Source organism: Chenopodium album, chromosome 11 (assembly GCF_948465745.1).
Source record: "Chenopodium album chromosome 11, dcCheAlbu1.1, whole genome shotgun sequence".
Classification (NCBI taxonomy): domain Eukaryota; kingdom Viridiplantae; phylum Streptophyta; class Magnoliopsida; order Caryophyllales; family Amaranthaceae; genus Chenopodium; species Chenopodium album.
The window spans coordinates 1871784-1893949 of NC_137844.1; the positions used below are offsets into that span (position 1 = coordinate 1871784).

A 22166-nucleotide genomic window follows, 5' to 3' on the forward strand; every position below is an offset into this window, starting at 1 on the left:
GCTCTTCAGCTATATTCTCATCACCTTATTAAAAATTACTTCTACTGAACTAATTTTTCCTGTTATTATTTTTATTATTATTATTATTTTTTTTGGTGTTTAGAGAGCCACAAGGGTAGGTTGAGAATCGATCCTAGGATCACCTGGGACCGGGAGGGGAGCTCTAACCACTTGAGCTGGGAAACTAATATCTCCTGTTATTATTATTTTAAGGTGAAGAAAATTTAGAATAGGCTTGTTCTTTTGAGCTTTTGGCAGAGCAGATTTCAGCAGAGCAGAGCAGATTTCAACAGAGTAGAACAAAGCATAACTTTCAACATACTGCAGAGCTTAGCAGAGTAGGAGCATGGCAGATTTGTTACTATGTGTATTCATTGCAGATTGTTTTCTTAGGTTATTTATGGTTCTATTAGACTATTACTTTGAATTTCTACACTATTTGTGTTACTTGATTTAACTATATGATGGAGACAATATCTTTTTTAAATATGGGTATGATTTTAATTTTCCATCCAGTTCACTGTTTGGACTAATTTGGATTCGGAGCTCAATTCTAAATGGTTAGATTCTAGTTCAGGCATGGATACGATGAGTATACACAATAGTACAAAAGTATTATTATCATATATAGTTATGTCATAAAGATATGTTAAATTAACGCGCTAATTAAGTCATTACCGACTTATTAATTATGTACTATATTTAATTAATGTTTGCAGCAGTTTCATATAACATGATAATTTTTGGAGGAGTATTATTATTGAGTATAGTATTATTATCCTATACGAAAGATCTTGGCCTAAAGGAGCAGCTAAATGCATGGGGAAGTTCCCATGTGCCATGCATGTGCATCCATACATACATGATTGGAGTTGGAGAAGCACCTGCTGCATGCTTGCCTGTCTTACGTTGCAACATGTTTTATTGCGGGTAATTGATGAGGTGCTTAAGAGGAAAATGATGGTGATCGAGGAATGACGGGTAATTTCCATTATGTATTCGGTGTACGTTGTTATCACTAGTACGTCAATACGTACGTAATTAATTTATAGGATATTTGTGTATTGTCGTAATATAAATGCTAATTTTGTTACCATTATATATAATAGACGAAGCGAGTCATTTTTGAACAAAAGAATTGAGAGTTGTTTAGATAATACAAGTATTAAACAGTTTGATTAGTAAATTCATTCTTCTTTTTTGTTTTGTTTCATTTACTTGTTATGTAACGTATATAGTTTTTGCTTTTTAAAAAAACTATTTAGTAAAGTGTATTTGATTTTTATTTATTTAATATTTTTATAAACATTTTATACTTCGTATTACTGTATTAGAGCGTATCTTAAATTATACAAATATATAGAGTACTTCAATTTTTGAAGTGAGAATTAGTCAGTTAATTTTGTTTAAGCTACAATTTAAATCAAATTATTTTCCAAAGTATATCAAGTGGTATCAACGAATATGTAACAATGTCAATTGGGGTTATCCTTTGACTCTAAATGCTACAAAATCAGCCATTATATATGGATAGATTGTTTATTATCTTGACCTAGGACTAAATGCTTTCACACATATACATTATACAAAATATAACTATAACAAAGACGAATATTACTACATCATCTCAATAATCGATAGCTAAATCAAACATAGACATACAAAACTAAATAGCGTGGTTATCAATTGTTATTTTCTAGCTATGTAAAATGCGGAATCTAACCACATGATATGATGATAGTCCAATTTATGTATTTTTAATGAACAGTCCCAAGTTTGTCTTTAGGACAACTTTAATACAACCCAGCCACTAAATTAATTTAATCGAACAATTAATAGAGTATGTACTAAAGTACTTAAGAAATTGTCAACATTATATAGCTCGCCACGTCTATCTTTTAGTTCTTGATTACAAAATTATACTGTAATGAAGTATTTTTTTTTTAAAAAAAACATCTTTTTAATATATAAGAATTTTCATACAAATTTGGTCAACTTCAACTAATAAGTATTTTAGTCGTCGATCTTGAATCTCAGTGATGATATATTTGCCATGTTTTAAAATGCTATAAATATACGTATAAATGAATGTATATTCCTTTAAAAATGTTAGTACAAACCCGAATTATCTTCTATGATCTAGATTTAAGAGTTAATAATACGGAGTATTATAAGTGAAGACTTGAAGTTTTATATATATATAGTATAGGTTTCCTACCCTTTCAATATCATTACATCCAAACATTCAATCATATACATATCATTCAAAACAAAGCTTGATTATCGATCTGCTATCTTCTAATTCATACCTAGCTACTTTGGTATGCTCTCTCTTCTCTTTGTTAATTGTAAAAAATTTACCTGGTCGAAACCTATATTATTATGTTCATCTAAATTCAATTGTCGTGTTGACAATGTAATTATTTGAACCAACAATAATGTAACAATTTAGCTAAACTCAAGACGGGAGTAATTGTTAGAATCTATATATAATTTTTTTTTAAATTCGCAGTATTCTTAATTGTTTGATAATTGATATCTATGTTTTTTCTTCACTATCTAACAAGGTTGAGAATATAAGGATCGGATATATACGATAAACAAAGTGCCAAGATTACAATGGATCAGTTAGATCAAGAGGCAAACAACAATTCCTCAAGTGATGGCAAAACCTCATTCTTAAAGACGTTATTCAATGGCCTCAATGCAATTATAGGTAATTTAATTTAACTCTCATACACTTTATCATTGATAATACGCCACCTAGCTCACTCATAGTCTTCCTTCTTTAGCCTAATCTGTGAGTGAAATGCAATCTTGCATAGCGTATCCGATGCCTGATAATAGTCTTGGACTCTTGGATGAGCCAGGCCCACGAGACGAACCACCCCTTTGTTTGTCTTCCTTTTCTCAATGTCGTTGTTGGCCTCCACCACCTTAGTTACATTGTAGTCTTGCTCCTGACCCCTTCCAAGCGGAGGTCTTCTACTTGGCAGGAGCCTTGTTCAACTACACTACAATAACTTAAGGGGAGTGCTGGATTTTTGGCACTAACAACACTTATTTTTTTTTACCTTTTCAATTTATTGTCAATTTTACTTATCACAAGTACATGCGGTGGAATTTGTTATTCTCTAAATCCAGCCGCTACTTAGCTTGTTTTAATTTTTTGGAATTTATCTTGTTGTGTGGGTCAATTTTTTTTTTAAGGTAAACACTTCCTAGTGGTTAAGCGGTGTGGGATTTAGGCTATCTTATTTGTTTTTTCTTCAACTGTGATTTCCCGTAGTAGTGAAGTGTCTTCTTCCCGATGATGGTTTGATCCCTTAGCTTCTTATTCTCTGGATCTGCAACTTAGCCCAAGTCTGTGTGCGGCTCTTTTCCTTCTCCTCAAGCCTAGGAGTGCTTATCTCTCTCTACGTAGGTCGTGGCTGTTGCTTCTAATCGCCATCACCGGCACATGTCTACTACTTCTCTTTTGATCATGGGTTACCATACTATCCTTACCGCTCGATGCGTGATTCAGATCTAGTCTGAGCATCCGATTTTCTCCCGCTCCGACTACGGGGGTGTGATAGAGAATATCCATAGAATATTCTCATCTTAGGTTTAGGATATATTTTGTATAAGATTATCTTTGATATCTGTACATATCTTATACTTACCTAATATGATTAGGTTACTCATTGTAACCCTATAAATATTGATCAATGAAAATCACTCTAATCAAGGAGTTTATATTATCTGACAATCATCATACAACAACATTGTTTATATTCACATACTCCAAATTAATTTGGTCTTATTTCCTAAGGCCGGAGCTATGTTCAGTTGAAAGTTGAAACCCATCGTAATCCCACTTGTAAATATCTTACTATTACTAATTAGTTTTAGTACGAAAACTCTTGAGCTTTGTTTGTGGACGAATTTTTTGCATTATTGTACGTTTATCCTATGCTAATAAACGTTGTTCGTATGATGAGTTCATTCTATATTGTAGGAGTGGGACTATTGTCAATGCCATATGCCTTAGCTTCAGGAGGTTGGTTGAGCTTAATCTTACTACTAGCCATCTCCGGCGCTGCAGGCTATGCAGGCCTATTAACAAAACGATGCATGGACGCGAATCCTAAGATCAAAACATACGCTGAAATCGGAGAGGCTGCATTTGGAAAACTCGGAAAAACAATTGTATCAATTGTTCTATATGTAGACCTTTATTTAGTCCTAACAGGTTACTTAATCTTAGAAGGAGATAATCTACACAATCTTTTTCCTAATATGAATATTCATATGAAAGGGATTAGTATTGGTGGAAAACAAAGTTTTGTGATCATAATCGCGGTAGCCCTTCTTCCAACGGTTTGGCTAGACAATCTAAGCATTCTTGCGTACATTTCTGCTACCGGTGTTGTATCTGCTCTTTTGATTCTTGGATCAGTCTTATCAGTTGGAGTTTTCGATGGCGTCGGATTTCACAACAAAGGTGAACTCCTAAATTGGAAAGGCATTCCAATGGCTATGAGCTTGTACATGTTCTCTTATAGCGCTAATCCTGTCTTTCCGACCCTATACACTTCCATGAAAAAGAAACACCATTTCTCTAAGGTACATGTTCCTATGTTATTTTATTTTAACCTTTTTTTAATTTCTTAATTTTTTGTTATTAAGAAATTAATGGTTAGACATACAATAATACTCCACTTTGACAATTTTTTAATGATTTTTATTTCACACAAAAAAACAAACATAATCATGTAATATGAGATCATGTTACATTTGCCACAACATATAATCTCATAATTAAATTGAATATTATGGGATAAAAAATTAATGTACTTTTTTTTTAATACAAAAATTAATATTAATGGTTGGAGACATGTAATTGAAAGCATGAAATAATTCAAAACGTTACAACAAATAAAAATTGGAGGAAGTACTAATCTTTATATAATTCAAGATGCAAATAAATTTTGTATAAATGTGCTAATCATGTTGTTTAACATTTTGTGTTAGGTCTTAATCATTGGATTCGCATGTGCTACTATTTGTTACACTTCAATGGCAATACTTGGTTATCTAATGTTTGGTTCAGCATTACAATCCCAAATAACATTGAACCTTCCAACACATACAATAAGTTCAAAAATCGCGATATATACAGCATGGATAAGTCCGTTATCAAAATATGCATTGATGATGGAGCCTGTTGCAGCTACAACTGAAAGTTGGTTCCCAAAATATCAAAAGAACAAGGGGTTCAAAATTTTATTGAGAACTATTTTGGTTGCTACGCAAGTTGTCGTAGCTGTTACCATTCCTTTCTTTGGAAGTCTTATGTCACTAGTTGGAGCCTTGCTAAGCGCGACAGCTTCGATCACAATTCCATGCTTATGCTACTTGAAGATTTCGAAAAATAGTAAGAGATCGATCGAGCACATGTTCATCATGCTACTTATACTTCTAAGTTTAGTTATTGTAGCACTTGGTACTTATACATCATTGCGGAGTATAATTAAGGAAGCCATTAAACATCATAGTCACTAGGTTTTAGTACATATTCTAGGAAAAATATAGGCAATGTTTGGTTTCATTGAAGTTTCATCATAGCATGCATCATGATACTTTATACTTGTAATTTAATTAGTATCACAATGAAAGTAAATTTATATATAGCACTAAGGGCTACATATATCATTACCTTTGAATCTATTAGGAAATGAAAATTGGAAAGGTTGAAAGAGATAATTGAATTTTTAGAAATAAATTAAGCGGATTCATCTAGGGAAAAACTGAATATACGAAGCGAATTTCAAGGCTAAAATTTTAGAAATAAATTTGCTTAGTTGTAAGTAGATAAGACGACACACAATTATTATCATATCCTTAGCTTGCTACGTAAATCTAGCAACACAGCTAGCATTAAATTACAAGCACAATGTGGCACTTCTGCTAACCCACACTCTCATCTCAACATAATCTCTACTACCTCTAGCTAAGATATGAGCGGCACAATTGCCATCTCAACCAACTCGCAATTATTATCTTGGCAACTAGTAAGACGTACTACTATTACTCACGTTTTTGTGTGTCTAATATTTTTTAAGTATTTTCAATCACACACTTGAAATAGATATTGGCTTGTACTATACTGTGCATGGCTATAAAATAAGGCCCTAAACTCTTTTTTTAGGACACAATAAATCAAATAAAAATCCAAGTTTAGTTGAAATAATCAATTGAATATGAATAACAAGTTGTGTGCTAGTTTAATTCTCCTTGCCTTTGTGGTGGTGGGTGAATTAATTCCCCTCTCAAACATCATGGAGTTTGATGAGCTTGCAAAACTGCTCATTGAAGGTGGTGGTAGTGGCCACGACACGGTAGGCAATCGCCTCAGTGGCCGTGTTTGCAAAAAATACTGCAAAGACGAAGGTGAATCTTGTGGATTTCGCGAGGGGCCTTGTTGCTCGGACACAAACTGCATTTAAGGTGCTTGCAAAAAAAAACCTGCAAAGACGAAGGCGATTCTTGTGGATTTGTCGACGGGCCTTGTTGCTCAGACTTAAACTGCATTAAAGGTGCTTGCAAAAAAAACTGCAAAGACGAAGGCGATTCTTGTGGATTTGTCGATGGGCCTTGTTGCTCAGACTTAAAATGCATTAAAGGTGCTTGCAAAAAATACTGCAAAGACGAAGGCGATTCTTGTGGATTTGTCGACGGGCCTTGTTGCTCAGACTTAAACTGCATTAAAGGTGCTTGCAAAAAAAAACTGCAAAGACGAAGGCGATTCTTGTGGATTTGTCGATGGGCCTTGTTGCTCAGACTTAAAATGCATTAAAGGTGCTTGCAAAAAATACTGCAAAGACGAAGGCGATTCTTGTGGATTTCGCGACGGGCCTTGTTGCTCAGACTTAAACTGTATTAAGTAAGAAAAATGTTGCAAGATCGACTCAGGGTAAAAAGCAAGCTACTTGCGATGCCTATAAGATATGTATGTATTTTTGTGAACGTATATGTAATGTTCATGCCTTCTAAATAAAACAGTGTTTCTATGTGTATGCATTATATTATTATTGTTGCTATCTATATGGGCCATATGGCCAATATGGGTCGTACGTACATGATTTCTAAATAAACTAAAATCTATCGTGTGTAAATAGGTGTACTGTTTTACTCTATAGTATTTTATTAGTGATCTCATTTCATATTTAGTAACGTGTCAAGTATATACACTACTATATTTTTTATCAAATGCAACGATCGAAATACAGCTAATGCATCGGTCAGATACAATACCGTTACAATAGCTGAATCTAATGTGACGACTACTTCATAGCAAATGTAATAACATATTCTAACACAACGGCTACACCCTAATGCCACGCCCCTATTCACAGCCGTTGTGTTAAGGTTCATTATCGTGGCATTAGGGTGGTCAATGGTTATATACCACTCCAGTCAAATATATATATAGGAGGGATCCGGTGAGAATAAGTCCATATGTGAGAATTCATACTTATATGATAACTGATTTAAAATTTAGAACATGTGAGTAAAAATTTAGAACATGTGACTCAAATAAAAATTTTGAACATATGAGCAATAATTTAGAACATTTGTGTGAGTAATATGTTTAGAACATCTTGGATGGTTCCACCGACCCAATTGGACTCCCGGAGGGTATTAGAGATCATGGTAAACATCTCGACAATTTTTATTTCTGGGAAAAAAGGTCAAAAAATTACAAAATTGAAGTCTATAATCCACACTTTTTGAGGAATTATTGAGGTTTCAGGGCCCGGTGGCAAAAAGCCTTGAGACCCTAAAGGATACATCTCGGGGTCATATAATTCCGTTTATGTTGTCATAAACGTCCGTGGTAGTCTTGAGTTTACGAAATCACTTAAGTTGGGAACGGGTAAAATGACTGTTTAAGGGCATATTCGATGATTCCACCGACCCAATTGGAATCCCGGAGGATAATATAGACCATGGTAAACATTTCGACAATTTTTTATTTCGGGCGAAAAAAGGTCAAAAAATTACAAAATTAAAGGCTATAATCAACGGTTTTTGAGGAAATTTTGAGGTTTCGGGGCCCGGTGGCAAAAAGCCTTGAGACCCTAATGGATACATCTCGGGGTCATATAATGCTGTTTGAAACCATATATGATCATTATATGTTGTCATAAATGTTCGTGGTAGGCTTGAGTTTACGAAATCACTACAAGTTGTGAACGGGTAAAATGACCGTTTAAGGGCATATTGGACTGTTCCACCGACCCAATTTGACTCCCGGAGGATATTGGAGACCATGGTAAATATCTCGGCAATTTTTATTTTCGGGCGAAAAAAGGTCAAAAAATTACAAAATTGAAGGCTATAATCCACAATTTTTAAGGAATTTTTGAGGTTTTGGGGCCTGGTGGCGAAAAGATTTGAGATCCTAGGGGATATATCTCAGGGTCTTATAATGCCGTTTGAAACCATATAGATCATTATATGTTGTCATAAACGTCCGTGGTAGGCTTGAGATAACGAAATCAGTGCAAGTTGTAAACGGGTAAAATGGCCGGTTAAAGACATATTGGATGGTTCCACTGACCCAATTGGACACCCGGAGGGTATTAGGGACCATGGTAAACATCTCGGCAATTTTTATTTCCGGGCTAAAAAAGTCAAAAAATTACAAAATTGAAGGCGGTAATCCACGCTTGTTGAGGAAATTTTGAGGTTTTAAGGCCCGGTGGCGAAAAGCCTTGAGATCCTAAGGGATAAATTTCTTGGTCATATAATGCTGTTTGAAACCATATATGATCATTATATGTTGTCATAAACGTCCGTGGTAGGCTTGAGTTTACGAAATCACTTCAAGTTGTGAACGGGTAAAATGATCGTTTAAGAGCATATTGGATGGTTCCACCGACCCAAATGGACTCCCGGAGGATATTAGGGACCATGGTAAACATCTTGGCAATTTTTATTTTCGGGGGAAAAAAAGGTCAAAAAATTACAAAATTGAAGTTTATAATCCATACTTTTTGAGGAAATTTTGAGGTTTCGGGGCCTAGTGGCGAAAAGCCTTGAGACCCTAAGGGATACATCTCAGGGAAATATAATTCCGTTTGAAACCATATATGATCATTATACATTGTCATAAACGTCCGTGGTAGTCTTGAGTTTACGAAATCATTTAAGTTGTGAATGGGTAAAATGACTGTTTAAGGGCATATTGGATGGTTCGACCGACGCAATTGGACCCCCGGAGGATATAAGGGACCATGGTAAACATCTCGGGAATTTATTTTCGGGCTAAAAAAAGTCAAAAAATTACAAAATTGAAGGCTATAATCCACGCTTTTTGAGGAATTTTTGAGGTTTTGAGGCCCGGTGACGAAAAGCCTTGAGATCCTAAGGGATAATAACTGGGGCATATAACGCCGTTTGAAACCATATATGATCATTATATGTTCTCATAAACGTTCGTGGTAGGTTTGAGTTTACGAAATCGGTGCAAGTTGTGAAGGGGTAAAGTGACCTTTTCAGGACATTTTGTGTTAGGTCTTAATCATTGGATTCGCATGTGCTACTATATGTTACACTTCAATGGCAATACTTGGTTATCTAATGTTTGGTTCAGCATTACAATCCCAAATAACATTGAACCTTCCAACACATACAATAAGTTCAAAAATCGCGATATATACAACATGGATAAGTCCGTTATCAAAATATGCATTGATGATGGAGCCTGTTGCAGCTTACTACTGAGAGTTGGTTTCCAAAATATCAAAAGAACAAGGGGTTCAAAATTTTATTGAGAACTATTTTGGTTGCTACACAAGTTGTTGTAGCTGTTACCATTCCTTTCTTTGGAAGTCTTATGTCACTAGTTGGAGCCTTACTAAGCGCAACAGCTTCGATCACAATTCCATGCTTATGCTACTTGAAGATTTTGAAAAAAAGTGGGAGATCGATCGAGCACATGTTCATCATGCTACTTATACTTCTAAGTTTAGTGATTGTAGCACTTGGTACTTATACATCATTGCGGAGTATAATTAAGGAAGCCATTAAACATCATCGTCACTAGGTTTTAGTATATATCCTAGGATAAATATAGACAATATTTGATTAATAGCATCATGATACTTGTAATTTATTTAGTATCACAGTGAAAGTAATTTGAATTAAATTGTTTGACAATAAACTAGAAAAATGAAAATTACTTCATACCTTTATATCGTTTGTATTCTATACTAGCAAAGTTTTAAACTGGTTGTATTATATTTTATCGACCTTATTAAATTTCATCTAAACGTATTTATGTCAGAATCATTGGAAAAAGAGTGAACAGATCGAATAGGGTTTTAGATTTACATTATCCTTGATATGTGAAAAATTAAAGGTAATGATTTTGTCATTTTGATATGTTCGGCGTAGAGGTGTCAAAAGCACACCTGACCTGACCCGATCCGAAACCGACCCGAAAAATATCCTATTCAGATTTGGACTAGCGTGACCATAATAATTTAGTAGGAATTAACTTTAAAAATTGACCGACCCGACCTCATCAGACCCGATCCGATCATTCAAATTGACACCTCTATTCTGCGTAAATCATGTGTTTTCGATTTCTAGCATCTTCCTTCAATTCAATTGAGAAAGAAATCACACACTTATATAGATTAGATACATAATTATTACCTTGTTCTATAACTGTGGGAAGGTATACAATAATTGATCCTTTTTATTTTTACGTCTTTTAATTTATAATTTCAATCATTAATACATTTTAATAATCAATTAAGAATTTTTATTTAAAAAAATTGACACGAGTAGTGTTTTAATAAAAAATCGAGACAAATACAACAAGATGTCACACGTCATTAATCTTATATTCATTTCTTTTTAATAAACTATTAACTCCTCATATCCACCGTCCTTTAACACAAATGCTTAATAACTCAATTAAAAAATAAATAAATAAATAAATAAACAACCTCAACATACATCACTTACATTTTTTTTTTGAAAACACACTTACATTTTATTATATTAAAGTCAATTAAACTAATTAGAACTATGTTAATATTGTGCCAGGGAAGTGTTTGGCTCTCCATCAGTTCTTCCCTCATAGCTTGCCTGACTAAGAACTACTTAGAACTACAATACCAAAAACTTCCCTAGCTAAGCCTCAAGTAATTGCCACCTACTTGGGAGTAAATGCTAGGAAGCAAAGTTAAGGTTTTCAATAAAACCTAATCTTTCCCAACCAACTTGATTGGACTACTACTTACTTCGTTTTAATTGTGTCTCTAATATTATAATTATTTTCAATCACACACTTGTAAATATATTCTATCACACGTACACTTGTAATTAAGTTGTAATATAGATATTATTGGCTTGTGCATGGCTATAAAATCAGGCCCTAAACTCTTTTACGACACAATAACCAAACACAATAAATCAAACATCCAAGTTTAATATAGTTGCGTTGAAATCAATTCAATATGAATAACAAGTTGTGTGCTTGTTTGATTCTCCTTGCCTTTGTGGTTGTGAGTGAATCAGCTCCCCTCTCAAACATCATGGAGTTTGATGAGCTTGCAAAAATACTCATTGAAGGTGGTGCTAGTGGCCGCGACACAGTTGATGATGATGGCAATCGCCTTAGTGGTGCTGTTTGCAAAAGATTTTGCAAATTCGAAGGTGAATCTTGTGGGTTTTCGTCTAACAGGCTGGACAGGTGTTGCTCGGACTTAAAATGCTCGTACGGTACTTGCAAAAAATTCTGCAAAGCCGAGGGTGAATCTTGTGGGTTTTCGTCCAACAAGCTGGACGTGTGTTGCTCGGACTTAAAATGCTCATACGGTACTTGCAAAAAATTCTGCAAAGCCGAGGGCCAATCTTGTGGGTTTTCGTCTAACAAGCTGGACGTGTGTTGCTCAGACTTAAAATGCTCGTATGGTACTTGCAAAAAATTCTGCAAAGACGAAGGTGAATCTTGTGGGTTTTCGTCTAACAAGCTGGACGTGTGTTGCTCAGACTTAAAATGTGCTGGGTGAGCTAAGATGTATGAACAATCTGTTGCAAGACTAGACTCAAGGTGAAACAAGCTAGTTAATTGCGATGGGTAATATTCAACAAAACCATTTTATCTCACTACATATCTATATTACATATCTATATGCATGTATTGTTGTGAACATATATGTAATGTTCATGACTTCTAGTGTTTCTATGTGTATGCATTATTGTATTGTTGCGTGCTATATGGCCAATATGGGTCGTATATGATTTCTAAATAAAATAAAATCTATTATTGTGTATATGGGTGTTTTACTGAAAATTCTACTATGTCATTTTTTAAAAAAAGCACAACAATTTGTTGATGTTGCGAAATCTAATTGGCTTGCATTTAGGTTAATCATGCTACTTATACTTCTAAGTTTAGTGATTGTAGCACTTGGTAGTACTTATACATCATTGCGGAGTATAAGTAAGGAAGCCATTATATTAAACATCACCGTCACTAGGTTTTAGAATATATTTACTAGGAAAAAATATAGTCAAAATGGTTTCATTGAAGGTTCATCATAGATTCACAGCATCATGATATTTTATACTTAAAATTTATTTAGTGCGTCACAATGAGAGTAATTTGAATTAAATTGTTTGACAATAAACTTGAACAATGATAATTACTCTATACCATTACTGCTTTACATTGTTTGCATTCTAAACTAACAAAGGTAGATCAGAGTGTGCTGTTAGGCATCAATTTCATTTGATCATTTTGATCTAATTAAGCTAACTAAAATTTTTATTAACAACGTTAGGTTGGAAGACTCAAATTAAAAGTGGCTCTGTTGAATTCACCAAATAGTCCAAATAGTTAGTGAATTGAGATTATATTTACTTGGACCTTTTGTGAAAAACTAGCTTATATACATCAAATTTTGTGAAAAACTACCTTATAAAAAAATTGTTGTAAGAAACTACCTTATAAAACTAAATGTTGTAATTTGCTACCATTTGCTTAATTTAACAATAAAAGAGAATGAGAATTAGGAGTTATAAGAGGGCTATGGAGAAATTGGGTGAAAAAATAATAATTGGAAAGGGATCATTAAACGTCCCTTATTCAATATAATGCAATAATCTGGTAAAAGGTAGCTTTTCACAACATTAATTATTTAATATGGTAGTTTTTTACGACATTTATTGTTAATAAGTTAGTTTCTTGCAATATTTTTTTTAATGACGTGGTTTTTCACAAAAACCGACTTGTATATGATATTTCTTCACAAAAAGTCCTTTTTACTTAAATTCTTAACTTTATTAAAGGAAAGGCTAAAGAGATCGTCGGATGGGGACGTCCACTTGGTGATGGTCATTACTTCACAAATCACAAGTTCACATTTCCAAATTTTGTACTAGTATTTGATTTGATAATGATAACCATCACAAACAAACAATAAACTTCCTTATCAGTATTTTACCATCAGCAATAAAAATTAATGCTCAAGCAATAGTCGTTATTAGGTCACAAAAGGCTATTTGGAACCACATACACTCATTAATTGGTCACATAAATACTCGTGGTAGCCTAAGCTAGGTCAATAAGAGTATAAGACGCACATGTTTTACTAATAAATTGATAATTAAAAGACAAAGTGAACGATACCAATCATCTAACTGACCTCCCTAATGAGTCTCGTGTGGTCTATGGAAAGCAGCCCGTCCTTTTTATTTTCAGGCCAAAATGTCAAAAATTCTGCAAAACTAAAAGCTATAATCTACTCGTTTGAACCAATTATTTCGGGAAATTTTTCCAACTTTAAAGGGAATGTGAGGGATGTTTTTTATTCAATTTGGCGTTGTTCTATGGTATTTTCACTTATCAACGTAAGATTTATGACATTATATGCTATCTTATTGTATATCCTATCCTAGAGAATAGGATATCTTAGAGCGATTCTTAGGTTATTTGTGATTCTATTAGACTACCACGTTAAAAATCGTTGTAAAAAGGGTGAACAGTACAGAATACATAGGGCTTTAGATCGATTTACATGTTCCTTGAAATGCTAAAAATTAAAGGTAATGATTTTGATATGTTCTGCGTGAATCATGTGTTTTCAATTTCTAGCATCTTCCTTCATTTAGTTGAGAAATAAATCACACACTAATGACTTATCTTGATTAGACACACAGTGATTTTCATGTTCTATTGTGGGTAGGTATCAATTAATCTTTTTTTTCTTCTTAGATTTTTTTTTTTTTTTTTTATGTTGGTCTTTAAATGTATGATTTCAGTCACTAATATATTTAATCATTAATAAATAAGAATTGATAAAAAAAATCTTGATAAGAGTAGTATTATCCTATTCCTATCTTTTTTTTTTTTCTCCTTTTAAAAAGTTTAAAATTACTCTAATGAATAGTATTTGGATATTTATACCTTTAAAATGTATTTACGTATTTGTCCTAATTAATATTAATTGTTTTTTCATTATTATATTAAAAAATAGTGTGCGGACATTTATACCCATAAAAAAAATTTATTTACATATATTTCCATCGTTAATGCTGCCAACAATTAAATTTGTGACATAAGGTCAAACCGAAAGAGCTCTTCGGACATGGTAAGCTATGACACGCGAGTTCACTGGCCTAGTCTTATAAAAAGTTTAACAAAACTCTTATGAATGGAGCATGAACATTTATATCCCTATAAACAAAACTTACATATTATTCTTTACTATAGTTTTCAAAATAGTAAACTATTAACCACACAATCTTTTATCATCTTATATTATTACATCTTATTATAATAAAGTTAACTAAATCACCAAAATCATGTGCCAGTCAAAGTGTAACACATAAAAGACAGAGGGAGTATCGATCGACTTATCGTGGGCAGCCACACATTTATATAATTGAAGTTAATAATTGAAGTTAATAATTGGAAAGAACTGTAGAAGTATTGAATTCTTGGCTTAGGCATGGCTATAAAATTAGGCCCAACTTTCGCCTTATACAACACATTATTCAAACACACTTCTCAGATCACATATATATCTAAGCTCTAGCTAGTTAAAATCAACTCAATATGGATAAGAAGTTATGTGCTAGTTTAGTTCTACTAGTCATTATTGCCTTTGTGATGGTGGGTGAATCATCACCACTTCCTCTCTCAGACATCGTCGAGCTTGAGCTAGAGCTTGACCAAGTTCTTAAAGGTAATAGCCATGGCGCGGTTGATGATGGTGGCAATAATAACCTCAAATGCGCGGCTGGTGGGGAGCCTTGCGGTTGGGGAACCTTCTGTTGCAAGAATTACGGGTGTTTGGGAGGTGTTTGTACACAAACTTGCAACTTCAAGGGTGAAACGTGTGGATTCGGTAAGGGTTTTTGCTGTGGTGCAGCTGTGCACTGCGTTGGCGGTGTTTGTACTTGAAAATGTACGAGTTGCAACAACGATTTCCTATCTACCTGCATTAGTAGCAGTGAATGTCGTTTTAACAAATTATAACGTTTGATGATCTCCATAATCTATACCTATATATATCTATATGTATTGTTGTAGATTGGAGACGTGATTTCTATATAAAATAAAATGTATTCCGTACTTCATATTAGTCTGTGGGTACAGTGTTTTGATTCCAAAGTGTTCCTAGTATGAACATATACTACACCGGTATCAAAAGTTGTGAGCAATTTGTTAAAATCTATATTAATTACTCCTAAAATTCGACTCACTTGGTTTTATCATGATCTCCAAAACACAATATAATTATAATCATTAAAATTTTCACTTATGAATAACCAAATAAATTAGCTAAAATTTTCACTTAACCAATTAGCTAATGATATAAAATGTTGTTCAACCATTTTTTCATCTTAACTACACTACGTATAATTTATGCAACTAAAGGCTATATACATATATACTTTGTAGGGAGTATTATTTTTAATCCAATCATTGGTCTCGTTTTATGATAGTTACTCCATACCTATATTCATTCATGTTGATGGTTAAATTTTTGTGTTAGGTCTTAATCATCAGATTCGCTTATTGTGCTACAATATGTGACACTTAAACGGCGATACTTAGTTACGGAGTATCTAATGTTTGGTTCAGCATTACAATCTCAAATAACATTGAACCTTAGCTTCCAAGTTCCAACACACACTATAAGTTCAAAATTCGCGATATATACAGCATGTATAAGTCCGTTATCAAAATATGTATTGATGAAGGAGCTTGTTGCTTTCTATTATATTAAAGCCAATTAAATTACTTAATATCGGTCAAGTGTAACACTTTAGAAATTCGGCGGGAGATTGACCTACTTACAGTTTTAGAAATAAATTTGCTTACCTGTAAGTAGATTAGAAGATCGACACACATTTATTATCCTAGCTACGTAAATCTAGCGACACAGCTAGCATTACAAGCACACTCTCATCTCAACATATACAATCTCTACCAACTTAATTGAGAAAAAGAAATAAATACTAGAGCAACACACAATTATAATATTGGCAATTAACTAGTACTACCTACCCACGTTTATCTAATATATGTTTGTCTAATATTATAAGTATTTTCAATCACACATTTGTAGATATATTCTATCACAATTATTGGGCCGTTGTGAGGGTGCCCCATATTCTGAGAAACAAATTTTGTTTCTCACATACATTTTCGTAAATAAATCAACAATTTTATTCAACAGAAGCCTACAATAATGAAAAAGTTGTTGATTTATTCACGAAAATGCCCCCATGAGAAACAGGTTATTTCCCGTTGTGCATGTCTATAAAATTAGGCCCTAAACCCTTTTACGACACAATAAATCAAACATTGAAATCAATTCAATATGAATAAAAATAAGTTGTGTGCTAGTTTAATAATTCTCCTTGCCTTTGTAATGGTGGGTGAATCGGTTCCGCTCTCAAACATCGTGGAGTTTGATGAGCTTGCAAAAGTACTGATTGAAGGTGGTGGTGTAGAAACTATAAGGAGAGAGATGAGAAATACATATTTGATTAATCTGATTGCAATTTTAACACACTTGAACAAAACATCACTGCCTTGCCTTCTATAGGCCAATATCACGTACAAACAAAGCTGAAAAATATGCCAACTAATTACTTAATAATAGGAGCATGACTCCACTAACAAACCCACTATATCTCCTAATATTTCTCATGCAATTGACTAATAAACAAATTGACCCACTAACATACTCCTAAAGCCTTTAGGCATGACCAAGTACACGTAACTACTACTCCTAATAATAAGGCATAACTATTTTGAAGCAATACACCAACAGTAGTGGCCGTGACACAATTGATGAAGAAGGCAATCGCCTCAGTGGCTATGTTTGCAAAAAAATCTTGCAGAGCCCTTGGTGAATCTTGTGGGTTTGGCATAGGGTTCTGTTCCTCGGACTCAAGCTGCTATGATGGTACTTGCACAAGATTTAGCAAAGCCATAGGTGAAGCTTGTGGGTTTGGCACAGGGTTCTGTTGCTCAGGCGTACATTGCGTTGATGGTGCTTGCAAAAAAACGTGCATAGACGAAGGTCAACCTTGTGGATTTGGCGTTAGCGTAGGGATATGTTGCTCAGGCACATCTTGTGCCTGACCAATCTGTTGCAAGACTCAAGATTCAAGCTCAAACAACCTAGTTGCAATGCACATATATATATATATATATATATATATATATATATATATATATATATATATATATATATATATATATATATATATATATATATATATATATATATATATAGCAATGCGATGGGTATTGGGTAATGTATGTTCAACAAAACCTTTTATCTCACTACATATCTTTTTTTTTTTTTTTTTTTTTTTTTTTTTGACGGGAAGCACAGGCAATATTATTAAACATCAATTTGGCTTAAATCAGCCAAAACTAGTTCAGATACATCATGAGGATATTCCTCCAACCAAACTGTAAAATCAAAATAAGTAGTACATAACTTGGCTAAGCTATGTGCCACCTTATTGCCTGAGCGCTTCACCAAGGAGAAAGAACATGTCTGGCACGAGCGAGCTAACATAAGAATATCATTGACAATCCTCCCAAAAGCGTTGGTGGTGACTGTTGCCTTCGACAGGTGAGAGTAGAGTTTGAAGCAATCTGTCTCCAAACAAACACTCGAGAAACCCGACTCCATCGTGACTTGCAATGCGTGCCTCATAGCCATTGCTTCAATGACATCAACCTCAAAACGTCCTTCCATCTTCATACACATAGCAACAACAACATCACCTATATGGTCACCCATCACCCCACCAAACCCCACCAAATCTCTAAGTGGGTGTTGTACATACTATTATCGGGTGTGTTAATTTATTATGGTTAATGAACATCTCTCATGAACTCTACCGTTGCCCTCAATTTCTATAATTATGTATTACTTCTCCGTAGCTTCCAACACTACTGAAATTCGGTCAAATTGCGACCGTTTTTCTACTACCGTCTTGAATGCAGTCGCAAAATTGCGACCATTTTTGCCGGTTTAAACCGTTGCAAGGTTATTTCAACATTTTAAAAATAATTCGAAATTTAAAAAACCTTTTGGACCAGTTGGCAGGCGCAAAAGCGTTTTTTTTTTTTTTAAAAAAATCCTGCATAAAAGGTCACTCAATTCACCCTAACCCTAAATTACTCACGCCGCGCTCTCTTTCTTCTCTCTCCTCTCTTCTTTTTCCTTTCTCTTTCCTCCTCCAGCTTTACCGCCTCTCCGATCTCCTCCCTTTATTCTCTTTTAGTCCATCATTCTTTCTATGTTCTTGTTCGGATTATCGCAAAAAATCGGACAAAGTTTAAACATTAGATAAAAAATCGCACGCAAAGAATCTATAGGAAATTCGATCACCGACACCAACCTTCAACCGTCACCACCATGACCTCCATGGTCATACGCATAAGTCCACTGCCACGATCTCCGCCGTCACAAGCTCATGGTTGAACAAGTTAATAGTTTTAAGGTCAAATTCGGCCGTAAAATTTGAAGTCAATTCGGGGTTTGAGGTATGTTATTGTGTTTATACATTTTTTGTTTGATTTTTTCTTCGAATTTGGTTTGATTTTTAGTTCGAATTTGGTTTGATTTTTTGTTCAAATTCCATGTTCGGATGTTGAATTTTTTTTTTGTTTGATTTTTGTTCATTTTGGGTTAGATTTTCGTTTTGATTATTTTGTTGATTTTTGTTAATTTTGGGTTTAATTTTTGTGGCTAATTTTGTGGTTTTTTTTTTTATTTTATTTTATTTTGTGGTGCAATTTCTAGGTTATATTTTTTGTGGTTTAAAAACGGGGGTTTAATTTTTGTGGGTAATTTTGTGGATTTTTTTATTTTATTTTATTTTGTGGTATAATCTCTAGGTTATATTTTTTGTGGTTTAAAAACGGGTTATGCTTTTTATGGTTTAATTTATGGGTTATATTTGTGGGTTTTTGTTTTTTGTTAATTTTGTGGGGTTTTTTTCGGAGTGGCCTCGAGCGAAGCGGGAGAGAAAGCAACCCGAACAAAAGTACTGAGAGCGGGACAATCTATTCCGAAGTTTTTTTGTTAGTTTTCTGGGTTTTTGGGTTAAGGTTGGTGGTGGTGGTGGGTAGAGGTGGTTTAGGGTAGGAGGTTGGTGGAAGTGTGTAATCCCCCGTATTTTTAAATAATTTATAAATGAAATTTAATTTTATTTATAATAATTATTTGTATTTTTTCGGAATTTAATTTCAAAAATTTCAAATTATTAATTTTGGTTGAATATTATTATAGCACAAACTATTTTATGAACCTATATTCTACAATTTATACCAATACAAATTAAGCCTACTCCATTTCATTCATTTGGCCCATTATTTTATGACGCCCAATCTTCCTACTTATCATACAACTCTCTCTCCTATAAATACCCCATTAATCCCTAAAATTTTCCCCACACAAAATTTTAGTATTTTTTTCTTTCTCCTTTATTTTTTTTCTTTTCCTTTTCATTTTTTTTTCTTTCTTTTTCTTTCTTTCCTTTTTCCTCCTTCCTACATGAGCAAAGCTCACTGCCGCCCAGCCACCTCCGTTGCACCACCTGCCGCCGCCGCCTCCAGATCGTCGGCGACCCTACTGGCCCACCAGCAGCCCACGTGGCCTACTTCTTCTTCTTCTTCCCCCTTTGTTTTATTACCTAGTATAAATTTTAATGTGTTAGTTTTGGGTTTTGATTTTGTGGTATAAAGATTATATTTTTAGTATCAAATTCATGTTTTTGATAGCTCAAACTTATAATTTCAAATTTTAATTATGTTATAATTTTTAGATTTTATGATTTTAAAACCTAGGGTTTTAATTTATTTAAATTGGGATTTTAGGGTTCTTATGATCAATTAATTTGGGGCTTTTGTTCCTATTGGATTTCTATTGTTTAATCAAGCATTAAAAACATATTTTAAAGGAAGTTTTAAGGAGTTTTAATCTAATTATATTGCTGGAAATTTGTCTAAGTATTAATTTGTGATTATTGGTTGTTTTCTAGGAGGTGATTATTCCCTAGTAGACTTTTAAGTGATTAAAAGTGACACAGAGATTGTTTATATGAGGTACGTACATGTCTACTTCGTTATAAGTAGTATCATGTTTAGGTACCAAAAGGAATGAACTTAGTTTTTTGTTTAGGGAACTCTTGAATGGAAATTGTTTGGTTATACATTTAATTAATTCACGTGCTTATATTTATGAGGCATGTTTTGGTGAATTAATTATGTTTGTATGAAATTTTGGTTGCAAACATGTTGAATTATATTGGCTTAATTGTTTGTATGGAATGTTGATACAAGCATATTTTTATTGGATTGGTTTGTTAACCACATTTGGATTATTAAATGATTGGAATTTAATGGTTTAAGTGGAATGAATTTATTAATTATTCCATAAGGATATTATTTATTTGTTTATTTATTCATTACTTAATCGTGATTTGTTAGTATGTTGAGTAAAGGTGGATTAAGCCGAAATGGCTAGGTGAGTTGGCTATGTTCAACAATTTTGGATAATTTGGAAGTTTAATGGAATTAAAGGTCAATTTATTATGTGATCACCATTGTCCTAAATAAGATTAAAAGTGAATTGATGTATGATTGTTATGTATGGTATACTTGAATGAGTTGGCTATTAATTAAAATTGTACGATTATTGTGGGAAAAATACTTTGCAACTCCGCCGATGTGGGAGGCAAGGGCCTGGCCAGCACGCTGGAAATCCAGCTGTCGCTGCAATGGCAGCAGTCAACAGGGCTGCTCGAGCCAGCCAGCGCTGGACAGTCAGCGTCCCAACTTGGCTTGGTTGGGCAGCACATGCTGGCCATCGGTGCAGATCAGCCCCCACCTCAGTCAACGGTGGTCTGGCAGCCGGTGGCAGCCGATGATAATTTTTTTTCAAAATTCCGGTAATTTGAATGATTCCGTGCTTCTGCTCCTTTTGTTGAACATGAAACTACCGACGAAAATATTTTTATTGCGCCGAATTATTTGAGGGGGAGTTCGACGGAAAATTTGGTTCGTGGTCATCGTGAAAAACGACCTCCTTCGTGGCATCGGAACTATGTTACTCATACTCTCATAACTGAAAATATAAACCTCGCTACATCAGTTGACGACCCTGCTCGATCACATTCCTCCCCTTTCCCTATAGCTTGTCATATTGAATATAATCGTTTTTCTATGAGACACAGGTGTTTTTTGGCTGCGATGATTACTAAGGGAAAGGAGTCGTCTTCATTCAAAGAGGCGATTAAAGACGTCGGTTGGCGTAAAGCTATGCAAGATGAGATTGATGCTCTCGAAGGCAATGTCACATGGACCGTTGAGGATCTTCCTCCCGGCAAAAGAGAAATTGGTAGTGGTTGGGTTTACAAAATTAAGTACACCGAAAAATCAAAGGTGGAACGTCTCAAGGCTCGTTTGGTTGTTCATGGCAACCGTCAAGTGGAAGGTGTTGATTATAATGAGACGTTCGCTCCTGTTGCAAAGATGGGTACGAAACGTATTCTATTAGCTGTTGCTGTGTCATTAAATTGGGAGTTACATCAGATGGATGTTCATAATGCTTTTCTTC

At 34.1% G+C, this 22166-nt stretch overlaps 1 protein-coding gene and 1 pseudogene across 1 annotated transcript; one reads left to right on the forward strand and one right to left on the reverse strand.

The window, feature by feature from the left end:
* Positions 1-2619: 2619 nt before the first annotated feature.
* On the forward strand, positions 2620-5547 carry LOC145568181 (amino acid transporter AVT1I pseudogene; annotated as a pseudogene).
* Positions 5548-17933: 12386 nt separating this feature from the next.
* Positions 17934-18341, reverse strand: LOC145568050 (uncharacterized). Its single transcript, XM_081627490.1, has one exon. It carries the CDS (start codon positions 18339-18341, stop codon positions 17934-17936), a length of 408 nt encoding a protein of 135 aa, XP_081483616.1.
* Between the last annotated feature and the right edge of the window lie 3825 nt (positions 18342-22166).